Source organism: Trichosurus vulpecula, chromosome 4 (genome assembly GCF_011100635.1).
Source record: "Trichosurus vulpecula isolate mTriVul1 chromosome 4, mTriVul1.pri, whole genome shotgun sequence".
Classification (NCBI taxonomy): domain Eukaryota; kingdom Metazoa; phylum Chordata; class Mammalia; order Diprotodontia; family Phalangeridae; genus Trichosurus; species Trichosurus vulpecula.
The window spans coordinates 112,088,684-112,115,701 of record NC_050576.1 but is presented as its reverse complement, the minus strand read 5'-3'; the positions used below and the strand labels follow the sequence as shown (position 1 = coordinate 112,115,701).

At 45.5% G+C, this 27,018-nt stretch overlaps 1 protein-coding gene across 2 annotated transcripts in view; it reads left to right on the top strand.

The window, feature by feature from the left end:
* Nucleotides 1-27,018, top strand: part of LAMB3 (laminin subunit beta 3) — a 59,765-nt gene that overhangs the window by 28,179 nt on the left and 4,568 nt on the right. For both annotated transcript variants that reach the window (XM_036753195.1, XM_036753194.1), the window contains 16 exons: nt 34-225; nt 3,346-3,409; nt 4,931-5,124; nt 6,382-6,502; nt 7,335-7,523; nt 8,731-8,886; nt 10,153-10,349; nt 13,405-13,516; nt 15,816-16,194; nt 19,745-19,905; nt 20,040-20,260; nt 20,605-20,802; nt 21,613-21,757; nt 23,226-23,433; nt 24,732-24,873; nt 25,765-25,941. In XM_036753195.1, coding sequence (XP_036609090.1) covers nt 34-225; nt 3,346-3,409; nt 4,931-5,124; nt 6,382-6,502; nt 7,335-7,523; nt 8,731-8,886; nt 10,153-10,349; nt 13,405-13,516; nt 15,816-16,194; nt 19,745-19,905; nt 20,040-20,260; nt 20,605-20,802; nt 21,613-21,757; nt 23,226-23,433; nt 24,732-24,873; nt 25,765-25,941 — 2,856 coding nt within the window. The remainder of the gene's footprint in view (nt 1-33; nt 226-3,345; nt 3,410-4,930; nt 5,125-6,381; nt 6,503-7,334; nt 7,524-8,730; nt 8,887-10,152; nt 10,350-13,404; nt 13,517-15,815; nt 16,195-19,744; nt 19,906-20,039; nt 20,261-20,604; nt 20,803-21,612; nt 21,758-23,225; nt 23,434-24,731; nt 24,874-25,764; nt 25,942-27,018) is intronic.

Genomic DNA, 27,018 nt, shown 5'->3' with positions numbered 1-27,018 from the left:
ATCCTCTCCTCTCCTGCCATGCTTTTCCCACAGGGGCCACTACCAGCAGGCATGCTGATTGAACATTCTCCAGACTTTGGCAAGACTTGGAAGGTCTATCAATACCTGGCTCCCAACTGTGCTACTGCCTTCCCCCAGCTCCGCCAGGGCCGACCTCAGAGCTGGCAAGATGTTCGGTGCCAGCCACTGTCAGCCCAGCACACTGGGCCTAACCGTGGGGGAAAGGTACAGTAATTGGGTGTGACCCACGAGGAGAAAGCAAACAGACATTTAGTAAACATTTATTAAGTGTCTCTTCTGTGCTAGGTATTGGGAATACACAACACTGCCTTACAGAAGCTTAGAGTTTAATAGAGGGAATTGGACACATACAGATAGTTATGTGATGATGGATGGGAATTGAACCTATGATTTCGCTGATATAAGGAACTCCCAGATAAGAAAACTCCCTCTGACTCTTATTACCTGTGTGACTATGGGAAAGTCACTTTGCTTTTCTTGGCCTCAATTTCTTCATCTGTAAAATGAGGAGGATCAGACTGGATATCCTCTGAGGTCTTTTCTAGCTCTTGATCTATGATGCTAAGAGGAGACCTTCCCTCTTTCTAACCCACCTTGAGATGAAACCATGCAGAGTCTTCAGTAGAGGGCTCCTTGTACTTGCCACTGGTAACTTCTGTTAACTCCTGCACCTCCACCCCCCCATCCCCTTGAGCATGGTGTGGGGTTTGTAGTGCTTTCTGTTCTTTAGATTGATCTTGGGACTGAAGCCCAACCTCCCGCTCTTCTGTCCTCCTGCTACCCTATAGCAGTTCATCACAGACTCAAGCTGTTCTCAGGTCAAAATCTCCTTATAAGGAATTTCAGGGTATGAGCTTCATATAGATAAGCAAATTAGAGGTCCTTTAATCCCCAAATCCAGCTTGACAAGGCTTAACACAGAAGACTGACTTTAACAAATTATTGTGTTAAGGACGCAGCAGTGGATAGAGAACTGGGCTTGGACGTTGGAAAACAGGTTCAAATTTTTCCTCTGACATCTGAAGGCTGTGTGATCCTGGCTAAGCCACTTAAACACTTAGTGTCCCAGGTGACTCTAAATTGCAGAGCATCTGTTCTTTAGATTCATCCAAAGAACAGCTAGGTGGCTCAGTGGATAGAGTGCTGGGCCTGGAGTCAGGAAGACCTGAGTTCAAATCTGGCCTCAGACACTTACTAGCTGTGTGATCCTGGGCAAGTCACTTAACCCTGTTTGCCTCAGTCTCCTCATCTGTAAACTGGGCTGGAGAAAGAAATGGCAAACTACTTCAGTATTTTTGCCAAGAAAACCCCAAATGGGGTCATGAAGAATTGAATGGTACTGAAACAGCAGATTTATCTTGGGGCTAAAGCCCAGCCTCTCATTCTTTTGTCCTCCCCTGCTCCATAGCAAACAATTTATCACACACTCTGGCTATTCTGAGGTCAAAATCTCTTTGTGAGGAATTTATAACATTTGTGCATTTCCCTCCCTGGTAATTTCCTATATCAATAAAATAACAGAGTTGGTTCCCTTCCCTCTCAAAAAGAAAGGAAGGAAAAAAGGAAGACAGACAGACAGAAAGAAAGAAAGAAACAAAGAAAGAAAAGTAGGAAGGAAGGAAGAAAGAAAGAAAAGTAGGAAGGAAGGAAGAAAAAAAAAGAAAGGAAGAAAGAAAGAAAGGAAAGAAGAAAGGAAGAAAAGGAAGGAAGAAAGGAAGAAAAAGAAAGAAAGAAAAGAAATCATTTCTAGAATGGATAACTTACTTAGCCCCAGTCCTTGCAAGTTATTTGGTAGTGTCCCCCTTCCTTTCCCCTGCAAAGGCTCCAGTTATATTCTCTATCCAGATCAAAAAAGACATTCTCTGTAGCCCCTGAGTGCTTGGTTATACCTTTGTGTCTAGAAACGCTTTCCTGAATCTCTCTCCCTAGCTTTCCCTAATCCTGGAGTCAAATGCTGTCAAATCTTCTGAATTTGCCTTTAAAAACTTATTGATATCTTTGTTTTTACATCACCTAAGTGTCCCCCTGTGTCCTTCCCCCTCTCTCATCCCAGGGAGCCATCCAGTGGTAGGCTGCTAAATGTTTAATAACTGGCTTTCAAGGGGGAAAAAACGTACACTGGAGGCACTTGTGAGTTTAATCTGTACTATTAGCATTTTCTCCCTCACTTTCTTGAGTCTAGACAACCAACAAAACAGTAAAGGGAAACTTGGTTAGTAGCATTTGCAGATTTCCAAGGTATAAATCTTCACGTTGAACTTTTAATAATCATCTCTTTCTCTGGAGCTGGCTCCAGAGCATCCCTCCAGGCCTGTGCCAGCCTGTATAAAGAAGAATTTTTTAAAAGAAAAAGTAGAAGAAGCTGGGGGGGAGGATGACTTGATAAAACTGATCAATATGTCAGAACCTCCCCCCCATACACAATATATGCAAATGAACACTTGTTTTTAGAAGGCACACTACCCCCCTTTCTCTATTTCCTTCAGACTATGTCTTTGTAACTTCTAATAACTGTGCTCCTGGCTGTCCCCCGAAGGTCCATCTCTTCATTCAACCCGTTGCTTCCCCCTAGGTTTTAAAATTAGGTTCTCTTATCCTTCCTCTTCCTCAATCACGTTCTCCTCATTTACCTCACCTCCTCCACGTCCTGTCACTTACCAGTCACTGACAAAATTAGCCTCTCCCAAGCTCCGTGCATGCTTTATGCTATAACTCTTGTGTCGCGTGGGGAAAGGAGATTATTCATTTTATATTCTCACTCAGGATACTGTCCTTATTCCTTTCTGGCCCCAGCCTTCTGGGAGTGCTGACTCCCTATCCCAGGTTCCAAGGGAGGATTTTTAAAGTAGGACAGGGAGGGCTTGGTGGCGTTTGAATGGAAGGTCAGTTTTTTCTTCCTATTCTTTCTCTGCCTTTTAAAAAGTTTTTCTTTTGAATTAAGCAAACACTAAATAAAATGATTATTTCCATGTACATGACATAACAGAGAAAAGAAAATTGTGCATGAAATTGTCTCTATTGTGTATGGCTTGCTTTTCTTTTTTAAGTATACAATAAATCCAACCTGTAGTTTCCAGAGTGGTCCTTCCTGTCTTTGATTCTTTCTGGCTGAGAGTCTGTTTTCTTCTCTGCATTAAAAGAAAATGCTTCATTGGCTATCTCTTCTTTCTTTCCTTTCTTTTTTGTTGGAGAATCCCATGTCTAGCCCCACTTCTCCTCCTCTGCCCACCACTGGAAAAAGAAAAAAAATTCTTGTAAGACATATACATCTTCAAGCAAAACAAATTCCTACCCCACGAATACATTTTCCTTTTTTCTGTATAGGTGCACCTCAACCTTATGGACTTAGCATCTGGGATTCAGGCCACTCAGAGTCAGAAGATTCATGGTCAGTGAAGCCATTTCTTCTGGGGAATGGGGTCTGGTTAGGTGGGGTGGAGGAGACTGTATTTTGCCACCTCACACTGGAAGGGAGGAGGGAGATGGAAAAGGGAGATGGAAGTCCCAGGGACCTACAAAATCTAAGTATTGTACTGTCTGTCACCCTTAGGCTACTGGTGGGTAGGGATGGCCTTTGAAGGGAGTTTGGGAACATTAGAATTAAAATTCAGCCCATTTATTATGTAACTTAACAGAGAGGGAGATGGTATGACATAGTGAACAAAGAGCCAGTTTTGGGTTTTGGAGTCAGGATGATCTGGGTTTTGGTTTTGCCTCTGATCCATACTTAGCTGAGTGACCAAGGACAAATCTCAGTGCCTTAGGCTAGTGGTGTCCAATTCAAATAGAAACAGATCCCCGTGGGCCAAAATTAATACCACAAATTAACATAATGTTTGTTACATTGCATTTTTATTTATTTTGTTAAACATTTCCCAATCCCATTTTAATCTTATTTGGACAGAATTTTGTGGCCCTGAGTTTGACAATGCCTCCCTAGGCAACTGCCTAGGGCTATAATTTACAGAACAGTTGCATCAATGGAGGAATTTTCTGTGCCAGGAACTCCATATGTGCAGAGGTCTAGACCTTCCTTCACCCTGTCCTTCATGCTAGCCACGCTCCCTCCCCCAAATGATAAAGACCGTGATGCTAGGCCCTGAGAGAGATAGGGGAAGGGTGTTCATCACGCAGCAGAAATGAGACAATTTATCATGTAGCTTTCATTCCAGTGGAAGGGGTCATAGCATCACAGACTTGGAGCTAGAAGGGAGCTCGGAAGAATATCGAGTCTAAATCCTTCATTTTAGAGGTGAGGGAAGTGAGACTCATCAAGGTGGAATGACTAGCTCAGGGTCACAGAGGTAGTAAGTGTACCCTTCCCCCCACCCCCTTCTCTGACTCCGAAGTGGTTGTTCTTTCTTTTGCATTTTGATGGCTATGACACATACACAGATGACACATGCGAAATAACACGATAAAAGCACCAGAAAGCAAATGCTCTGTGAGATCCCAGAAGGGAGATCAGAAGGATCCTGGTACCAGTGATGTGAAGCCAAAGGAGGGGCGAGTGACTTGGTCCCTATGAGCTTCTTGCTCAAAGAGATTAACGTTTTGTTCTTCCATGGTCCTTTATCTTTCATGTTTCCTTTTGCTTCTTCCTTATTTTTCCCCTTTTCTTCTTTTGTTTCTGCCTTGTTCCTTCCTTTCTTCCTACCCTCCTTCCCTCCCTTTCTTTTCTCCTTTCTTCCCTCCTTCCTTACCTCCTTTTCTACCTTCCTACCTTCCCTCCCTCCCTTCCTCCCACCCTCCCTTCTTTCCTTCTTTCCTTCTTTCCTTCCTTCCTTCTTTCCTTTCTCTCTGCCTCCCTCCCTCCCTCCCTTCCTTCCTTCCTTCTTCTTCCTCCTCCTCCATCCTTTCCTTTCTTCTTCCTTCCTTCTATCTTCCCCTCCATGTTTGTTTCACACAGAGCTGGGGGAAATTACCAACCTGAGAGTCAACTTCACCAGACTGGCTCCAGTGCCCCAGAGAGGTTACCGCCCACCCAGTGCCTACTTTGCTGTGTCCCAGTTGCGGTTGCAGGGGAGCTGCCTCTGCCATGGCCATGCTGACCGCTGCGCTCCTCTCCCTGGCACCCCTGCTGACCCCTCAGCTAGAGTGCAGGTGACAGTCCTGGGGAGGGAGGAGGACTGGCATTTCATGAGAGGAGGCAGGGGAGGGGGCAAGGGAGGCAGGATCTAGTGGAGAAAGCATATAGTCCTGGTTTAGTTTGACCCATTGTATGCTTTGGGCAACTCACTCCTCCATGTTTTTGTTTTCCCAATGATAAAATAGGGGCACAGCTTTCCCTTCCCTAATTTAGAAGGGGGTTGAAAGGGACAGGAATTAAAACTGTGAGAGGGTTTTTAGTTGTAAAATTGGATGATATGAGCACAAAGAGCATCCAGCTGAATCTGGTGTGTAAATTCATTGTAACTATAGCAACACTGTTGGCCAGATATATCAATCTGTTGCTGGGATAGAAATATGGAGAGAGGGAGCATCATAAGACAAGCGTATAGAATCATTCAATCAGCACATATTTTGGCTCGCTGTGAGGAATAACTTTCCAAAATGAGAGTTGCTCCTGGAAGGAATGGGCTGCCTCAGGAGCGGTTAGCTCCTAATCCTAGCAGGTTTTTGAGCATAGGTTGAATAGTCACTTTTCCAGACGGTTCTAGAGGGGATTCCTGCATCAGATGAGGGATTATATCTTAACCTCTTTTGTCCCTTCCAACAACAGGATTCCATGATTCATTTACTGAGGCTTGGCATGCACCTAGCACTGAGCTAGGTGACATGTGGGATCCATACCCTCAAAGGGTTTATTATCTGGTTGGGGAGATAAGAGTTACACCCACTAAATAAATGATAACAAACTACACAAGGCAATGGGTGATTAAATACTAAACTATCTGTCGACTGCCATTTCACAAACCATGGGCCATGGAAGTGTAATGTGTTGCATGAAACGAATATTGGAAAAACTGTGATACTGTTGACATTTCCCTCTAAAATATAAACTATGAAATTACCACAGCCTAGATAAATGCTTTTGTTTGGAAATTGGCTTAATTTCCTCCCATTTTTTTCATAGATACCCTCTTGCACTTAAACCTGTGAGACCAGCATTTGAGAATTCCATTCAAATATTTCAAATCCCCAAGTGTCCTTGGCCAAATGAGTTTGGGAAATGCTTAAACAGACTTAGGAGTTCCATTAGAGTTCAGAGAAATGCAGTCAGTGTGGGTTGGGGGTAGTCATGGAGAACTTTATGGAGGTGGCATGGTTTGTGCTGGGCCTTAAAGGGTGGGTGGGATTTAGACAATAGGAAGGAGACGGGCAATTATTATTGTCGCTGACTGAAATAATTATTCCAAGGTCCATGATGTCTGCGTCTGCCAGCATAATACTGCTGGTCCCAACTGTGACCGCTGCGCTCCTTTCTACAACAACCGGCCCTGGAAACCTGCTGATGACCAGAATCCTCATGAATGCCAGAGTATGACATGGGCCTGGATAGCCCTTATTTCCTTGGAGGAATTATGTGCCCTTGGCGAAGTCACTGATCTTCTCTGAGCCTCAGTGGTCCCATCAGATGCAGGAGAGAGAATCATTCTTGGCAGCATTTTTTCATCTCAAACCCATACCATTGTGGCTGCAACCTGAGTCAGCTTTATTCTGGGGGATGGGGGAAAGTTCTTGAATCATAGTTTCTTCCTTCCTTCCTTCCTTCCATCTTTCCTCCCTTCCTTTCTCTCTTCCTTCCTTCTTTCATTGCCCCTTGGCTAGTGCTAGACCAGAACTGAGAGGTCAAATAGTCCACTCTGATGTCACCAAGGAGTCTTCAAATCATTCTCTAGTGTTTGCCCTTCATGTCTCTTTAGGTGCCTAGCTCTTGATTAAAACACTTTCTGTTCCTCTTGCTTCTCATTCTTTCCATTCCAGATTCTCCCCATTGTGAAAGCTTAGACTGAACAGTGTGCATGTGTGTGTGTGTGTGTGTGTATGACTATAGCAAAGTGACATAGATTGAATGACTCCCTGGGGGATCCCACAAGCAGGCTTAGTGACATCAAGATCCCACAGTCTAGCAGTCCTCAAAAGGCATGCTATGGCATGACAGGGCAGTGTGAGTTTCTCCAGGGATGTCCTAATGGTGTGACACTTAGACTTGGAATTAATTCTGTGTGCACATGCAGATTTCCTCTCTCTCTTATAGTGTGCCATACTTCTTTATGGCAAAGCATGATACTGTGCCATAAGCAACAAGCATCTGAGAGCCACTGCCTTGGTTCCACTGGCTCCTGCTCACGCCTCTTTCCCTGTTCCAGGGTGTGACTGTAATGGGCATTCAGAGACGTGCCACTTTGACCCAGCCGTGTTTGCTGCCAGTCAGGGGGTGAGTGGAGGTGTATGTGACAGCTGCCGGGACCACACAGAAGGGAAGAATTGTGAGAGGTGTCAGCTGCACTACTTTCGGAACCGCCGTCCGGGTGCTCCCATTCAGGAGACCTGTATCCGTGAGTGATTGCCCTGCTCTCTCTGCTTCTCTCTTTCCTCAGGGGTCCTCATGTTGGGTCTAACCACTTCCCTTTGGCACAAAGGCAGCAGGTCCCTAGGAAAAGCGGGGGCCTGAACCATGCCATCTCTGCTCAGTCTGCCTGGTGATAGGCTCAACCAATTGGTGCAATGGATTAAGTGTTGGCCTTGGAGTCAGGAAGCCTAGGGTTTGAATCCTGCCTCAGACATTTACTAGCTGGGTGAGCCTAGGCAAGTCATCTGACCTTAGTTTCCTCATCAGAAAAGTAGGGATAATAATAGGACTTAGCTCACAGCATTGTTATGGGGATCAAATGAGAGGCCATATGTAAAAGTGCTTTGTAAATCTTAAAAGGCTATATAAATGCTAGCTTCTAATAATAATAATAACAATGATAATAATTCAATAAGTATTTACTTAGCATTGTCATGATCCTCTGCGCAAAAATGGGGCCTTATGAAAGTGACCAATAAAACCACATGTAAAAAGTAGCTTTAGTAACTGTCCTTTAGTCATGTCAGACTCTCCATGACCCCATTTGGGGTTTTCTTGGCAAAGATACTGGAGTAGTTTGCTATTTCCTTCTCCAGCTCATTATACAGATGAGGAAACTGAGGCCAACAGGGTTAAGTGACTTGCCCAAGGTCACACAGCTAGTAAGGGTCTGAGGCCAGATTTGAACTCAGGAAGGTGAATCTTCTTGACTCCACTGCTCCACCTAGCTGCCCAAAAAGTAGCCAGGGCTTCCATATAAGTACAAACAATGTAGTTATTGCCAAAAGAGCCCCCATGAAGGAGTAACCTGAATATGCTGCGTAGAGTCAGTGATGGCTTCTTGAAGGGTAATTTGTTTTGTTTTTTTGAATTCTGAACTTAAACACCAAATTAAACGGGCATTTCCATATATGTACTAGAAGAGCGGATTGTACACAAATCTGCAGAACTGTTAGGTACAATTTGCTTTTCCTTCTAGGCGTGTAAGTCCAACATAAAACTTTCAAGGCTGTTCTGCTTATCTGGGCTTCATTTTAGAGGAAGTGTAGTTTTCAGCGGGGTCTGGAAGGAAGTGATGGCTGTAGATTGGCCGAGAGGAAGGGAGGTGGGGAAGGGACGTGGGGGGGGCGATCTACTTTCTGTCTCTCTGTCTCCCTCTTATTGTGGATACTGCTTCTGCACCCTCTCCCCAGCTTGTGAGTGTGACCCAGATGGGGCAGTGCAGGGGGCCCCCTGTGACCCACTGACTGGGCAGTGTGTGTGCAAAGAGAACGTGAAGGGGGAACGCTGTGACCTGTGCAAGCCAGGTTTCACTGGACTCACCTATGCCAACCCACAGGGCTGCAGTCGTAAGTTGGGGGCTAGGGCATGAGGGAGGAGGGCATTGGGGAGAAGACATGTCTCACCGGAGGTGGAGGAGGAGGTGGTTGCCTCTGGGGTTGGGGGACCTCATATCAGCTAGGTGGCACAGTGGAAAGAGCCTAGGACCAGGTACTTACTGTATAACCTTGGGCAAGTCACTTTACTACTACTACTACTGCTACTACTACTACTAGTACAACGACAACAACTACTACTACTTCTTTTTCTTCTTCCTCTCTTCCTTCTCCTTTTTCTTCTTCTCTTCCTCCTCCTTTCTTCTTTTTCTTCTTCTTTTATTTCTCCTCCTCCTCCTTCTCTCCTTCCTCCTTCTTTCTCCTTTTCCTTCTTCTTCTCCTTCTCTTCCTCTTCCTCCTTCTCTGCCTCCTCCTCCTCCCCTCCTCTACCTCTTCCTCCTCCCCTCCCCATCCTCCTCCCCTCCCTGTTCTCCTCCCCTCCTCCCCCTCCTTCCCTCCCTGTTCTCCTCCCCTCCTCCCCCTCCCCTCCTGCCCTCCCCCTCCTCCCTCCTCCCACTCCCCCTTCTCCTCTTCTCCCCCTCCCCCTCCCCCTCTTCCTCTTCCCCTCCTCCCCCCTCCTTCCTCCCCCTCTTCCCTCCTCCCCTCCTCCCCCTCCTTCCCTCCCTGTTCTCCTCCCCTCCTCCCCCCCCTCCCTCTTCCTACTCCCCTCCCCCTCCCCCTCCCCTCCTCCCCCTCCCCATCCTCTTCCCCATCCTCCTCATCCTCCTCCCCTCCCTGTTCTCCCCCTTCTCCCCACCACCCCCATGGGCCTACTCCAGCCTGACTCAGGACATCTGATGACGGTATAGGCTGAAAAGTTGGAGCTCTACTTTCTATAACTCCCCAGCACTGAGGCTTCTTGCCCTCCTGGTGCCTTGTCACCTTCCACCCTCTTAACTAGTTATTTGCTTCCTCATCACCTCCCTATAAAATGGAGAGGCTGTGCCACTTCATTCCAGCAGGTGGCAGCACAGGCTTAGGTTTCTTTGTACAGATAAGGGAGGAGTGGGAGACAAGAGATGATGGTGGGTCAGAGCAGGGCTGGCTGGAGCTATCCAGTTGGGGAGTGGCATGAAAGCAATCCATGTTCAGCCCATTCCTGGCACCCACAGTGTGTATGTTGTCTATTTTGGTGGATGTCTCCATCTAGGGCATCTCTGGGGGTGTCTCTAGGGATGGGCTGGGGGGTGGAATCATTCCTCGGGGGTCCCAGGCATGGTACCACCTCTTGTCCTGCAGGCTGTGACTGTAGCATCCTGGGATCCCGGCGAGACATGCCCTGTGATGAGGAGACTGGGCGTTGCCTATGCCTGCCCAATGTTGTTGGTCCCAAGTGTGATCAATGTGCTCCCCATTACTGGAAAGTGGCCAGTGGCAGGGGCTGTGAGCCATGTAACTGTGACCCTCACAACTCCTACAGCCTACAGTGTAATCAGGTAAGGAGCTGAAAGAAGCCCCAAGGGACTGGGCGGGGGGTATGCTCAGTGGAGAAGGGAAGATTAGCTTGTAGCACCAGGTGATGGAGCTGCAAGCGGCAGGAGTGCCTTTGGGAGAGTTGTCCTCCCCACTGAGGAATGATGCACTGAGCCTAAGTCTTTGCTCAGTTATGGTCAGCTTCTCTAGGGAGGTGCAATTGAAAGGAATTAGGAGACCTGGAGTCTAAATCCCAGCTCTGCCACTTACTACCTCTGGGCAAGTCGCTTGGGCAAGTTGCTCAATCAATGAACAATTAAATCAACAATTGATAATTAATCAACAAGTCTTTATTAAATGCCTACTAGGTGTCAGGTACGGTGCTAGATGCTGGGGATGCTAGCACGAAGAATGAAACAATCCCTGCTCACAGGCAATCTACTCCCTATCCTAACTGGGAAAACAACATTTGAAAATAAATACGGTATAAGTAGAGTGAATAAAGATGAATATATATGGCAAAGTACAATGCAGTTTGGGAGGGCAGTCACTGACGTTGGTGGGGTGGTGTGGGGGGAGAGAGGAAAGGGGAAAGCCTTCATGCAGAAGATGGGGCTTTAGCTGTGTTGAAATTAAGCTCTTTGGATCTCCATTTCCTCATCTGAAAAATTGAGGTTTTCTAAATCTAAGATTCTCTCTGGTCAGAAGAATTCCAATTTCTTAGCTCATCTTTGGAACCAACCCAAGGGATCTTTGTATTTCATTTTAAAGCCCTTCTTCAAAGCTTTCTAAACTTTCCCTGGTCACAAATACTGTGTGAAGCACTAACTCCCTTGGCCTTCTTATTTCCTGAGCTGACTTACATCCCTGGCTTCGGAGATCTGCTCTCCCCAATCCCTGATTACTTTTCCCCTTCTCCTGCCACCATAACTGGACACCCAAATCTGGTATTTACTCACCCTCTGTTTTTATTCTTCCACTTGTCTACCATGTATTCTACAGCATAAATAGGTTTTTTAGGGTTTATTTGTAAAGAAAATAGAATACGGAAACTCACAAATAATACACCCAGGCATGGGAATTAAAAGTGGGGGAAAAAAAAGAATATTACTTAGGTAGAGACTGGAGGATACTTAACTTCTAATTGCTCTCCAAATTCCTGGACTTAGCTTAGCTGTTGGATCCCCATAGCCAGGGAGCCCCCCTTGTGTCTTCTAAAGAGAATGAAGCCTTCCACTCCAGAGCAACCCCAGGGGAGTTGAGACTGAACCCCCAAATCAAACTCATTGGTCCATTCTACAATCCCAGGCCTTCTCCCAGTCAGTCAGGAAGCCTCCTAATCGAACATCAGGATTTAGGATATTTGGCCTAAATTTCTATTTAATTAATCAACCAATCAACATGCATTTATTAAGTATCTACTGCCTGGCAAGCTCTAGAGATACAGACAACAATTGACCAGTTCCTGCTTTCAAGGAGCTTATAGGCTTTCAGGATAGACAATGTGTACATTTATAATTATATACAAAATAAATGAAAGATAAACCCAAAGTAACTGAGACAAAGGGCACTAGCAATAGTGGGAGTGGGGAACAAAAGGTGGGGCTTGATCTGAGTCTGGAAGGAGGTAATGGATCCCATGGGGAGGAAGTGAAAGTATATTCCAGTTATGGAAGATTGCCAGTGGAACGACATGGGGGTAGAAGATGGGGTGACAGATGTGAGGAAGAGCAAAGAGGACAGTTTGGCTATACCATAGAATTTGGAAAGAGGAGGAAGGTACAATGAAGAGGGGCCAGGTTGTGGAGAACTTTCAAAGCCAAACAGAGAAGGCTGTATTTCATTCCAGAGGCAACAGGGAATCACTGCAGTTTATTGAATCTGGGAATGGCATGATCAAACCTGTGCTGAAGGAAAAATCACTTTGGGCACAGTATGGAGGACGTTTTAGAGTAGGGAAAGACAAGAGGGGTGACCAAATGGGAGGCCGATGCAGTAGTCTGGTTGAATGGTGATGGGAGCTTTTGCTAAGGTGGTGGCTGTGTGAGTAGTGAGAAGAGTACAGACTCAAGAAACGTGGTGATGGTGGTATCCTTGACAGAAATAGAGAACTTGAGAAGAGGGGAGGGTCTGGGGGGAGAGTTGATTAATCCTGTTTTGGTCATGTTGAGTTTGAGATGCCTTCTGGGGCATCCAGTTTTAAATGTCTAATAGGTAGTTAGTGATTTGGGATGAGCTTGGGAGAGAGTTCACTTCCTTTCTGCACAATGATGAGACAAACAGAGATATTCCAAACCTATACAGGTGTTACCTAAAAAAGCAACCAAACAAAAAAAATAATAATTTAGCCCAACATGCAGGTTACCTCAAAACTTCATAGAGCTTTTCCTTTTCTTATACCCAGCTTTTCTAGAAGCAACACAAGGAAAAATGTCTACTGGTTCTTGAGTTTTACAATAATAGAATAATATAAATACCACAACTTGGGTGGACCCTAGGGGTCAGCTAGTCTCACCCCTTCATTCAACACATGAGAAATTGAGACCTAAGGAGGGCAAGGGTGGGGACATGTGGCCCCCAAGTGAGGCCCTAATCGTCAAAGGGCCACACTTGAAGACCTAGAGGGCCACAGGTGGCCTTGAGGCCAAAGGTTCCCCACTCCTGGTTTAGGGCCACAGAACTAGTTAAGGATAGAGATAAGATTAGAACTAAAGTCTCTTGCTTCCCAAATCAGTATTCTTTCCACTACACCTGATTTGCTTCTTAGACCCTCTACCATCTCAACACTTGTTAGAACAATACTACCAAAACCCCTCTCTAAGGAGTCTAACCTGTGGCAAAGCCCAGACTTGCCATGATTTCTTCAGGGCCCTGCCTTGTTGTATGGGGCAATCACAGCGGAAAACGTGTACATCTTAGGTTGGAGTCTAACGCAGAGGTAGGGGTGGAGCTGCCTGGCTTTACCTAAAGCTTCCTAGCTTTACCATTCACCGAGCCGGGGTATTGTAGGCCCCCATCTCAGGGATGGGGCACTGGGCAGGGATAGTGCCTCCTGATGGCACTCTCCTCTTGGCATAGTTCACAGGTCAGTGTCCATGCCGGGAAGGATTTGATGGCCCCACGTGCAGTGCTGCATCCATCCGCCTGTGTCCTGATCGGTCTTATGGAGATACTGGTTCAGGATGTCGAGGTACGTTCTATCCAGAGCAGAAGGTATCTACGGAGTGGGGTGGGGGGTGTCTGTGAGCCAGACAGGCAGGGTGATGCAGCAGATAGAGTATTGGAATTGGAGTCAGGACCCTTACTAGTTGTCTAAGCATGGACGAGTCACTTGGTCTCAGTGAGACTTGATATAATGTCCTTGTCTATGCAGCAGCACCTCTAATTCTTATCTCACAGGGTTTTTGAGAGGTTTAAATACCAATCTATGTAAAGCACTTTGCAAACTATAAAATGCTGTGTAAACGTCCGTTATTATTATTGTGTCTGTGTGAACATGGATGCAAGACTGTTCACACATCTACCAGTTGATAGATAAGTCCTTTTTGATTGGGAGCAGCTAAGTGGTTTAGGGGGTAGAGTCAGGAAGACTGGAATTCAAATCCAGCCTCAGATACTTACTAGCTGTGTGACCCTGAGCAAGTCACTTAACCTTGTTTGCCTCGATTTCCTCATCTGTAAAATGAATTGGAGAAGGAAATGGCCAAGCACTCCAGGATCTTTTGTCAAGAAAGCCCCAAATGGGGTCACAAAGAGTTAGACATGATTGAAAAATGACTAAACAACAAAATTCTTCTATGTGCCATGTGCTATGATACATAAACTGTGTGTCACTGTGCTAGGAGCTGGGGATACAGAGACAAAAGTGCAAAGTGTTGGTGCAGACAGCATGCACCTATATAAGCATGTACAAAATATATATTAAAAATCCAGGTAACATGAGAGGGAAGACACTAGAAGCTAGAAGAATGATCTTACATAGCAAGTGCTGCTTGAGGTCACCTTTGAAAGAAATTAGTGATTCAGAGCTGAATTGGTGAGAGTGGAGTGCATCGTGGTGTGTGGGGGTCAATGCATGTGTGTGTGGGTGTGATTATGCACAGATAAGTTTATGTAATAGGTGCATGCTCACCTCTCTTTGCTGGCACTTGTGCTGTGTTCATTCATTGTAACTGGAGGATAAACTTCACCAGTCCTAGTGAATGCAGAAGATCATTAGAATGAATGATCTCCCATCTGTTCACCTGCCCTAAAAGTCAGTTCCCTGCTGGCAATTCAGCAAATGTCCCAGATGTGTCCTGGTACTTTGAGGGTGTTATATTTCTTTATCTTTTCCAGAGAGAAACCAAATTTCCTGGAGTTGATCTCCATTGTGTCTGTCGGGCAGAGAGGAGGATATTTTTTCCCCCATTGGAAAGAAAAAGAAACAAGAGCCCAAAGATTATAAAAACAAGACCATAGATTTAGGGCTGGAAGGGATCTTAGATGCTATTTAACCATAATTCTAACCCTAATATGTTTTCTATCCCTAAATGCTCATCTGTAAAATAGAGATAATATTAGCATCTTCTTTATAGGGTTGTTGTAAGGATCATGTGAGATAATAAGTATAATGTGTTTTCTAAACCTTAACATGTTATTATTATTATTATTATTATTATCTAGTCCAACCCCTTTGTTTTGCAGATGAGGAAACTGAGGCCCAAAGCCATTCAGTAACTGGCAGAGCCAGGATTTCAATTTCGATCCTTTTACTCCGAATCCATCGCTCTTTGCACCATACCAATAGAGTGCTTTTACGATCTACAAAGTGCTTCCCTTACAGTAACCCTGTGAGATGAGAGGCAGCCAGCCTTGCAGTCAGAAGACCTGGGTTCAAGTCCTACCACTGATATACACTGCCTATGTGATCCTCTGTAAGACCCTTAACCTCCCAGAGCTCAAAACAACTAAGATGATAAGGTACCCATTGGCATTGGTAGAAGGAATTTCCTTACTGGGAGTTCTTTAGGTCAATGAGCAAAGAGATTTAGTCCAAGAAAAATCCAATAGATGACATTTATGAAGATGTCCATTTGATCCTTGCATGTAGACATGGTAGATAATGTTATTCATATTTGACAGATAGGGAAACTGAGGTTTATAGAGGTTAAGTGACTTACTCATGGTCACCTCAGTAGTAGAAAGTCAAGGAAGGATTTGAATCCAGTTCTGTTGGCTCCAGAGGCTGTATTCTTTCCATTATGCTACAGCTACCTACACCAAGTTAGCAAAGGCTCAGAATTTAGGGTTCCATCATGGTCAAGTCAACAAGCACTTATGAAATGCATCCTTTGTGGCAGGCACTGTCTGGGGATACAAAGAGAGGTAAAAACAGCCCCTGTGCTGAAGGCGCTTCTGATCATGGTGCTCTTTCTCCCAAACCAGGGGAAATCCTCAGCCTCTGCCCTCAGGGCTCACTACTCTGTCTCTTCTTGCCCCCTCTGCAGGCTGTGACTGTGACTTCCGGGGGACAGAAGGTCCAGGCTGCGACAAGGCTACAGGTCGATGCTTGTGTCGCCCGGGCTTTGCTGGTCCCCGTTGTGACCAGTGCCAGAGGGGCTTCTGTGACAACTACCCCATCTGTGTGGCCTGCCACCCCTGCTTCCAGACATATGATAGGAACATCCGAGAGGAAGTCCCGCGTCTTAGGGCCCTGCTCAACAGCACAGCTGGGCTCCGGCCAGGGTCTGGCCTAGAGGAACATAGGCTGGGTCCCCGCATAGCGGAGGCAGAGAACAGCATCCGACAGATCCAGGCGATCCTCCGAATGCCCTCAGTCACAGAGCAAGAGATAACTGAGGTGGCAAATGTCATCTTCTCTGTCAGGTACTCTTCTCCCTCATTCTCCCTCCTACTCAGTTGAAATTCAACAAAAAGGTACATAAAATAAACAACTTTCGATTAGTCATCCTAGTGGAGGGAACTAGATGTGAAAGAATAGGGTATCTTTATGAATTTGGAGGATGTTTTTGATGTTGAAATATAATTTATTTGTTGCATACATGTCCTTTGTGGCCCCTTGGGTCAAGAGAAGAGGGAGAAGACAATGAGATATCAGAGTTAGGAGGCACAGGTGTATATGGGAGAAGCACTGAGAGCCAGCGGGGTATTCTAACAACTCGGGAGTGAAGTAAGGTTTTTAAATTTACCAGTAGGTGAAACACAAGCAGCCAAAAGCTGGGCAGAGCCCAGGTCTGGGCACAGGGAAGGAGAAGCAAAATTTCTGAGGTTGGCTCCAGAGATTCTAGAACATGGTGGACACCATAAGATGCTGGACTGTGGAATATGGTTCAAAGAAATCAGCTAGATGAGAACTGTCCAGTTAGACATTGGATAGATTCTTTGATAGTCCATTGTTTCTCTGACTGTTAATAGGAATTCACATTTCACTAGGCCTTTAAGATTTGTTTGTTGTTGCTTAGTCCAATTCTTCAAGACCCCATGTGGGGATTTCTTGGCAAAGATACTGGAGTGGTTTGCCAGATTTTATTTTACAGATGAAGAAACTGAGGCAAACAGGATTAAGTGACTTGCCCAGGGTCACACAACTAGTAAGTGTCTGAGGCAAGATTTGAACTCAGGAAAATGAGTCTTCCTGACCCTAGGCCCAGTGCTCTATTCACTGTACTCTCTAGTTGCCTCCCCTTTAAGGTTTACAAAGCTCTTTTCTCAAAACAAGCTCATGGGTTAGAGAGTACAATTTATGAATCTACTCTTTCCTCTGTGAATAAACATCTTGGCTTAATCTAAAAATGACTGAGGATATAAAAGGAGGGAAGAGAATGGATGCCTGCGGCTCTGCCTGGGGACATTAATTTAGGGACAGGAGACTATAGCATAGGGTAGGATTTCTCCCCAGACTTTGTCCAGTCTTCTTTTTATTTGACTAGAATGTGGCAGGCATCAGGCTTAAGACAGACCAAGTCTTTAAGGTGGTAGAGATGAAGCAGCTGGGACTGCCATCTCTGTTGAGATCAACCCAGTCGTGATCTGTGGTCCCAAGGGAAACTGTGGATTTGCTGGTGTCCCAGAGGAAAAAATCTTATCTTAGAATAAGTTATCTAAAAATAATTTTGTATTTGGCTTTAGAATAAATGACAAACCCCACGCCCCATTTAGCTTTCTGTTTGCCTCAGGTGATACTAAAATTAGTTTGCTTTTTTTGAGCCCACACAGACTGAGAGTCAGTGAAAGCAGCTATGCGTGTGATCAGGGAGAAGGCGGCCTGGCATTCAGTATTGTTGTGGCCACTGACTAGTTCTGTGACCCTAGACAGAGGCAAGAGTTAGCATGTGATGACCCTGTGCTCTGGAGCAGGGATTCTTTACCTGTAGACCTCCCTCCCCTGTGCCGCACCAACGATTGATTTCAGGGGTCTGTGAACTTGAATTGGAAAACAATTTACATCATAATTTCAATAAAACTTGTTTCCTTGGTAATCTTACATGTTTTATTTCATGCATTTAAAAACATTTTTCTGTGGAGGGATCCATAGGCTTCAAAAGATTGCTGAAGGGCTCCATGATACAAAAAAGGTTAAAACTTCTCTGGGCCTTAGTTTCTTCATCCATAAAATGGAAATAATACTGTTTTCCCTATTTAAGTTATGGGGCTCGTGTGAGACTCAAATGGGGTAATCTATGTAAAAATATAAGCATCTTGTGTCTGTAAAACCTGTAGGTACACATATGCACACCTGTGTATATCTATGTACGTATATATACATATGCATATATATAAATATATAAAAATATAAAATATGACCATATATGTGTGATTAGGATGATTGAGAGTTGCTTATAAATTGCCTACATCTTTTTTTTTCCATTTTAAAACATAAACCTTATAGTACATGCCCCGTAAGTTAGGGCAGTTATTAGTACCGCTAAGCCACTAGGATGGCCTAGTAGGAATGCTGAACCGAGAGCCAGGAAGACTGAGTTTCAAATCCTATCTCTGACACTATGTGATGGGGAGCGAGTCACTTAACTTACTGACGTTCAGGGTGTCCCTTATGGACATCTTTCTTCTCATTTGGTCCTCACAACAACCCTCTGAGAAGGACGTGGTAAAAGTATTATTATTTCCACTTTAAATATAAGGACACTAAAGGTCTAAGTAAGGGAGTGACTGGTCCAAGGTCACACAGGGGGTATGTGGCCAAGCAGGGACTCACACCCATCTCTCCCAGATTTCAAGTCCGGTCCAGTTCACTACACCACAGCTACCACATTGAGCGATGATGAGATAAACGATCGGCTTGGTAAGGTTGGACCACTTGATGGAAGGCCTTGCATTTGGGGTCAGCTCTTCTCCGGAAGTAATCAGCAAAGGTCTTCAGGCACAGGCTGGATGATCCCTTGTCAGTTCAAATGGTGGTCGAGCTGGATGCTGTTGGAGGAGCGGCGGATTGGCTGAGAGAGAGTGTAGAGAAATGGAAACAGAGGGTCAAGGGCTGAGCCTTGGGGAAGGCCTACAGTTAGGAGATGGGTGGAAAGAGAGAGAGAAGAAGCAACTGGCAAAGTAAGAGGACAAGCAGAGGAGCCAATATAATAATAATAATAATAACAACTAACACTTCTGAAGTGCTTACTGTGTGCTAGGCCCTGTGCTAAGTGCTTTACAATTAGCATCTCACACCAACCTGGGAGGTAGGAGCTGTTATTATCCCTATTTTACAGACGAGGAAACCGAGGCAAGCAGAAATTAGGTGAGTTGCTCAGGGTCACACAGCTAGTAAGTGTCTGAGGTTGGATTTGAACTTAGGTCTTCCTGACTCAAGGCCCATACTCTGTCTATCCACCGCACCATCCATCTGCTCTGATTTAAAATTGTCTTATAACAGTCAGTTGGTCAACAAGCATTTATTAAATGCTTACTATGTTCCAGGCACTATGCTAAACAATTAAAGTGAGGTGGATGGTAAATATGTTATTATCATTGCCCAACCCCTCTATGAGGGCAGGGACTGTTCCATGTTTGTCTTTGTATTCCTAGGACCTAGCACTGAGATTTGCATGAAGTAGATACTTAATAAATGTCGATTTGAATTTGTTGAAACGATCACGAGATCACGAGATCATGAGACTTATCTATGAGGAGGTCATGGTATCAAATGAAAGAAAGAAGTCACAAAGACTATCTGGGGATGGCCACTGCTTTGGGAGACATCTTTGCTTCTACTGGCAACTTTTGATTAGCTAGAGTGTGAATTTCTAGCCTATAGATGATGTAGGACCCTTGACTTTTCCTTGGTTCCTGCTTTCTCTGACTCAGCTGAAACTTCCTCTTAGGATAGGAGGTGGCTGGCCAGAGTAAGGAAGGCAGGCAGAAGCCCATACTCTGCCCCTAATTAACTGCCCCTCTCTCCCCACAGGAGGACCCTCCAGAGTCTGCGGACCGATCTGCCCTTAGAAGAGGAGACAGATTCTGTTTTGAGAGAGCTGGAGAATCTGGACAGAAGTCTTAAGCTTCTCCTCATCCAATATCAGAACAAGAGAGAACAATTTGAGAGAATTAGTAGCACAGACCCATCAGGTAAAGGTGCACAGGCCACCTTTGGGGATCCTACACATCTTCTTTATGTGGCCCAGGATGCCGTCTCTGATGTTTCCATCTTCCTCTCAGCCCCCCGGTCCCGTAGGTAGCTAATCCCCTTCCTCATCCTGCAGGTTCCTTCCGGATGCTGAGCTCTGCCTACCAGACGTCTTCCCAAGCTGCTCAACGTATTGCTAGCAGCTCAGACCTGCTGCTCCAGGCCCGTAACAGCCGGAGAGAAGCTGAGAGGCTGGAGAGGCAGGTAGAAGGAAGTGGAAGTTCTGGGGGGCCACAGCTCCAGACCCTGAGGCAACAAATGGCTTCCTTTCCCAATCTGACGCCCACCATCAACCAGGTGAGTCCCTCAGTTCTTGGGAGGGATTCTAAGAAGAGCATTCCTCATTACCAAGAACCTCCCCCCACCCACCTTGTGCTTTGGGCACCCCCATTGCTGACTCGCATTTCCCTCCAGATTCTCCCTTTTCTTTGTACTTTCTTCTCCTCCTGTCAACTACCATAAACCCCTATCCCCCATATGCTCAGTGGTTGCTATGGAGACAAATTACTGGTCCATTGTTGCCATGGTGATGGTCAGCCATTTGTTTTCTGGGAGTGGGATGGGGCAGTCTTTGAGTGGGTGGGTTTCAGCAAAGGTGGTGGGTAGGAGGTCTTCTTGATTCTCCCTCTTTCCCATGGCAGATTTGCGGGACTACAAGGCAGGAGACCTGTACCCCGGGGCAATGCCAAGGGGTGCTGTGTCCCCGAGACAATGGCACAGTCTGTGATGCTGACTGTAGAGGCATCCTCCGGCAGGCAGGCAGTGCCTTCAGGACTGCCAAGCAGGTGTCCCAACAGCTCCAGAACTTCAATGCTCAGCTCCAACAAACCAAGCAGAGGGTAGGTATAAGTTGTACAGAAAAGAGAGAGATGGACAGAAAAGCCCAGGCATCCTGCGTATACTTCCTGTAACCCATCAAAAGGAGATCAGGCTTATTCTCATCTCTGTTTTACAGCCAAGGAAGAGTGTAGACTCTTAGGATTGGAAGGGACCATCCTGTAGACAGGAGAGTGTAGAATCTTAGGATTGGAAGGGACCATCTGACCTAATTCATACATGCAAAATGATCTTTCAGCCTACAGTTGAAACCCTCCTGTGATGACCTCCTGAAGTAGCCCATTCCTTTTTTTTGGAATAGCTATAATTATTAGGAAGATGTTCCTTTTTGGGTCATAAATCTGCTTCTCTGGAATTTCCACCTGATTGTTCCTAGTTTTGCTCTCTGAGGCCAAGCAGAACAAAGGCCTAATTCTTCTACAGCAAAGCCGCTCAAGTACTTGAAAACAATTATCATGTTCCTGCTTCCCCTACCCCTATCCTAGGGTTTTTTTCCTTCTTTAGGCTAAACAGCCTCTGTCTCTTTAACCTGTCCTGATATGACATGATTTCAGGTAGCTTTAGAAAGGTCACGTATCATATGAAGGGTGAGAATTCCTAGCCTTTGTTTTTGGTATGTTGTTCAGTGCCCCCTGTTAACACTAATCTCCTTCAGGGCCATAGCTATCTGGCAATTCCAAATGCTACCTGGGTAGGAGTAAGGAGAAAGGGGATTTCCCAGATTTTTTCTTTGGGGGGGCAATTAGAAGGATGAACAGAGGATCTCTTCAGATGTGAGCCCTTGTCTGTCTTATTTCCATGTCCATTATTAGATCAGGGAAGCAGAGGAAGCTGCCACCCAGATCCAGACAGATGCCCAGCGCCTAGAGATCCAGGTGAGCAACAGCCGTTCTCAGATGGAAGAGGATGTCCGACGCACCCGCCTCCTCATCCAACAGGTCCGAGACTTTCTCACTGGTGAGTGAGTGCCTTCCCCATCCCATTTCCCATTAGGATCCTGACCTGAGTTTTGCTGATGGGTCATGAGGCAGGTTGGTGTTAGTCAAGAGATCATTGGATTCTGATGTCCCAGTTCTGCTATTGACCTGCTGTGTGACCTTGGGTGGGCAAGGCCTTTTGCTCTCTCTACCTCAGTTTCCCTATCTGTAAAATGAGGATGATAATACCTGCCTCACGGAGCTGTTATGAGGATCAAGTGAGATGTGGATGTGAAAAGTTAAAGATGCCAAACAAATGCATTATTACTATTTCTGTTATTATGGTTATTAGTAACAATATTTCCTGGTCCCTTTCGGGAAATTGTCTTGGCCACGGGCCCAATTACTACCATCTGGAGGAAAAACATGGCTATTATTACAGTTCTTCGTTCTATATAGCATCATTCCAAAGAGCTCAAAGCACCATCCTGTCTATTACTAATGTCCACAAACGTCACTGGCAAGCAGGAGGAGGCAGGCAGAAGACATTTCCTCTCTGTGTTGTTGTTATGTGTTGTTGTTGTGCGGTCGTTTCAGTCATGTCTGACTCTTCATTACGTCATTTGAGGTTTTCTTGGCAAGATGCTGGAGTGGATTGCCATTTCCTCCTCTAGCTCATTTGCAGATGAGGAAAATGAGTCCAAAATGGTTAAGTGTCACGCAGCTAGTCAGTGTCTGAGGCCAGATTTGAACTTGGGAAGATAAGTCTTCTTGACTCCAGGCCCAGCCCTCTATCCATTGTGCCACTGATCTGCTCCCTCTCTTTCTCTTACAAACGGGCAAACTGAGTCTCACAGAGATTCAGTAATGTGCTGAAAGGCCAGGGCCAAACAGATTCTTAAACTAGGGCTTTTGGACTTTGTGGCCTGAAGGGTAGGATATAGTAAGCATGACCAAACCCTCTAGGAGAGGCCTAGAAGGAGCTCCCCTCCTGTCTGTACAGGTAGTAAGGTACTTGGGAAGGCAACCCCAGCAGGACCTGGGTTCTAGTGCTATCTCTTACACTAGTTGTGTGACTTTGAGCAAGTCACAGCCTCTGGTGAACCTCGGTTTCCTAGTCTGTAAAATAGGGATAAAAAAACATGTGTGACCTCACAGCGGTGGGGTGAGGAAAGTGCTTTATAAAAATTAAAGCACTGCATCATTGTGAGTAGCATCCATTATATTCTTGTTGTTAATATTATTTTTGTAATAGCTAGGTGTGCTAACCTAGTCAAGCAAGCTTTAAGAGTCAGGATACAGCCTTCCAGATAAGTAAGGTCTTCCCTGCCTAAAGCCTAGGAGTTCTGGTCTCCCTCCCTAACACAGTAGAATCAGTATACTTCCTTGTGGTTGGCAGGTAGTTGGGGGGTAGTATGTGCTTCTTCCTTAGATCCAAGGGCTGTCTGACCCTTTGGGAAGAGGGTGGAGAGAAGGTCCCTCACACCTGGCCCACATCTGCCTTTCAGACCCCAGCACAGATGCAGCCACCATCCAGGAGATCAGTGAGTCAGTTCTGGCTCTATGGCTGCCCACGGACTCAGCGACAGTCCTCCGGAAGATGAATGAGATCCAGGCCATCGCAGCCAGGTTGCCTAATGTGGACCTGATTCTGTCTCAGACTAGGCAGGACATCGCTCGGGCTCGGAAGCTGCAGGAGGAGGCAGAATTGTCCAGGTAAGGCTTGACTCTTTTGGCTTCTTCCTTGTCGCTTATAACCTCCCAATTTGTTCCAGGGAAACAGTGACTTTAGGACCTAGGCTGGGAGGCAGGGAGTGTACAAGATTATCCCTTATTTCCTTCTAGCCCTAAATGCTGTAATCCTATGAAATTTGCTAGCTGCGTGACCTTACAGGAGTCATTTAATTTCTCTCAGCCTCGCTCTCTTCAGCTGTAACATGGAAGTAATACCAACTCTTACCTCCCAGGGTTGCTGTGAGGACCAGAAAAGATTATAAATGTTAAATACTTTGCAAACCTTAAAGTGCTATATAAATGCTAGTGATGGTGATGATAACGATGAGCCTTTGCCTATCAGGGACTTTAATGGAGGATGATGAGTATGGATTTTGCCACAAACTGAGTGCCCTGAATATTCCTGGGTGAGGGTAGATTAGTGGTGCCACCAGGAATTCAAGGTCAGCAGCAGGCTTAATGACACCTATGCATTGCAAATGCACGTGAATATACCCATTACTCTGTATTCCTGGCTGGAAACCTTGTTTAAAACCAAACCAAACATAAACATGTGAAATGTACCTGCCCCTACCTACATCTGCCCAGTCTCCATCTGACACTTTTTGTAGTATGATAATATCAACATTGCAAAGGGAAATTTGGAATCATCTAGTTACTTTATAGGTGGAAATTTGGAATCATCTGGTTATCTTACAGGTGGAGAACCTTACGCAAGGGAGATTTAAGTAATTTGCTGAAGGTCACACAACTAGGAAGTAGGAAAGCTGAGATTTAAACCCAGATCTTTTGATTCCCAAGTCAAGTTCTGTTTCTACTAATAGGAAATTTTGTTGACTGCTCTTTTCATGCAAAATGATATATAGGAATATTTGAATAAGTTAGAGTTTTAATTTTTGGTCAGTTTCATAATTTTTTCTATCAAATGATGTGACATATGCATAGCACTTTACAAACCTTAAAGCACTATATAAATCTTAGTTACTATTAGCTATTATCATCATTATTCGCATTAAGGACCCATGTCCTTCAAAGCCCAGGTTCTGGAATATAGAAGGTGGTGGTCTAAGGTGTCTAATTTTTTTGGTGGGGGGTTCTAATGTTTTTTGTGGTGTAATATTTGCCCTTGAGTGGGGGCATCCAGAAAAATAAATCAGCTGATTCAGTTGTCCTAGCCTCTTGCTTGGTTTGAGAAGTGGTGCCCCCGGGGCTGGTGGGGATGGGAGCCCATATTCTCCCCTTTCTCTCTTCTCTCCCTTGCCCTTCTCCTAACATGTAAGGGGCCGTGCCATTACTGTGGAGAGTCAGGTGGAGGATGTGGTAGAGAACCTGCGCCAGGGCACGGTGGCACTTCAGGAGGCGGAGGACACCATGCAAGGTACCAGTCGCTCCCTGGGACTCCTGCAGGACCGGATCACTGAGGTGAGCCAGTGTTTGATGGCTTCTCCTCCTCCTTCAGCTCCTTCAAATTGGAAAAGTTAGAAAAGTGACTGTTGGCTCACAGGGCTACAAAGAGGTGAGGCCTTCTAAAAAGGAGGCTGCAAGTCTAGCGAAAGTAGGGAGGCCAGCTTCCTTTATAGTTGGGGTCTTTCTGGGGCTCTGTGTCTCTGGGGGAAAGGGGAGGAGAGGCACATGAATACTGTTATCATTGTGTCAGAAACTGCCTTAGGAAGTCACAGGCTCTCAGAGATGGGAGAGCCATTGAAGTACCCAGTACCTCTAAAAACCTGCACCCAGTGAGAAATCTCTTCTACAATATTCATTCATTCATATTTTTTCCAATAGTGTCAGCTAGAGTAGTATCATGGATAAAGAGTAGGTCTTAGGGTCAGGAAGATCTGGGTTCAGATTTTGCCTCTGATGCATACTGTGTGACCCTGGGCAAGTCACTTAACCTCTGAGTCCCAGGCAGTTCTCTAAGGCAATAGGTTGCAGAGCAGATGGAGGGAGCTTCCCTGCTGGGAATTCCTCATAACAATGAAATCACAGTTTCAGTCCCTACCACCCCTCCCAACCATCTACCAAATTGTGCCGTTCACTATGGCGGGCACTGACAAATGCTTACCTGGCCTCTTCTTGAAGGGCATCGATGGGAAAGATGCTCATTCACTCTAAGCCAAGTCTTAGGGGAGCAGGAGAAGGAGGGGGAGATCTGGGGCAGGAACAATGTGGATTTTCTAGGTTAGAGTAAACTTTTGTAGCTGCTGATTTCAGGGGGAGTCTTTTTTTGGGACAAAAATGTCACCCACAGGATGCCATGGTAACCCACAAACTCTTTCTTTTTCTCACTTTTCCCCCTTTTCCCCTCCCTAGGTCCAGCAGGTTCTCGGTCCAACAGAAAGGATGGTGACAGGTATGACAGAGCAGCTGACCAGCTTCAGGGACCGGATTGAGCAGCTCCGTAACAAGGTTGGGGAGCAGAGAGCAGAGTCTGCCCAAGCCCAGCGGATTGCCCAGGAGGCCAATGAGCATGCTCTCAGTGCTCAGCAGGTATGAGAAGATAGCAGAGTCAGCCCCAACCACTGTGGATTTGGTTCCCTCTTGGTAACATCCCTGATGCCCCTCGGGGAAGGAAAGGAATGGGAATGTCTCTTTTACAGGCTGGGAAATGGAAGACCAGTGTCTAGATCTAATTATAGAATGTTTGAGCTGCAGAGGATCTTAAAATTTATCTAGTCCTACCTTCCTCACTTCACAGAGAAGGAAACAGAGTTCTAGTTTATTACATATGTCTAAGGACATATAATGAACCTAAGAGCTCGAATCACTCAATCAATTAACAAATGTTGTTAATTAAGTTCTAGGAATACAAATAAGAAGTTAAAACAGCCTCTGCCCTCATGGAACTTATATTCTAATGGGGGAGATAACATATATATGTGAGGTTATATACACAATGCATTCAAAGTGGATACAAGGTAATCCTAAAAAGGAAGATAGTAACTAATGGCTCCTTAGGGGACTGGGGAAGACCTTGAAGAGCCCTTGAGAGATGAGTCTAGATACAGGGGTGAGGAACCTGTGACCTCAAGGCCACATGTGGCCTTCTAGGTCCTTGGGTACAGACTTTTGACTGAGTCCAAGTTTTACAAAACAAATCCTTTTAGTAAGGGGATTTGTTCTGTGAAGTTTGGATTCAGTCTGCACTTGAGGACCTAGAGGGCACATGTGTCCTTGAGGCCACAGGTTCCCTACTGTAGAAGAAAGTATTCTTCAAGAGGCCAGGATTCTAAGAGTGAGTCCAAGTGAGTCTAGAGAGCTTTCCAAGCATGAGGAACAGATAGTACAAAAGTATGGAGATGGGATATGATGGAGCTTTCGGACTGTTTTTGACTGTCTATCTGGGACTCTGTCTTGCATTCCCCCAATTCAAACTCTGATACTCATTAGTTTAGAAAATAGGTTACCTTCAAAATATGAGTTCCACTCTCCCTTTCCTCTTTGGGACCAGAAGGCATGAAACTCTCTGCAGTCCAAAGCTTTTCTGATAAGGAATTAGGATTCAGGATTCAGATATGTCCTTCAGAAGGTCCTCTTGGAACTCCATTCATTTGGCTTATTCATTCG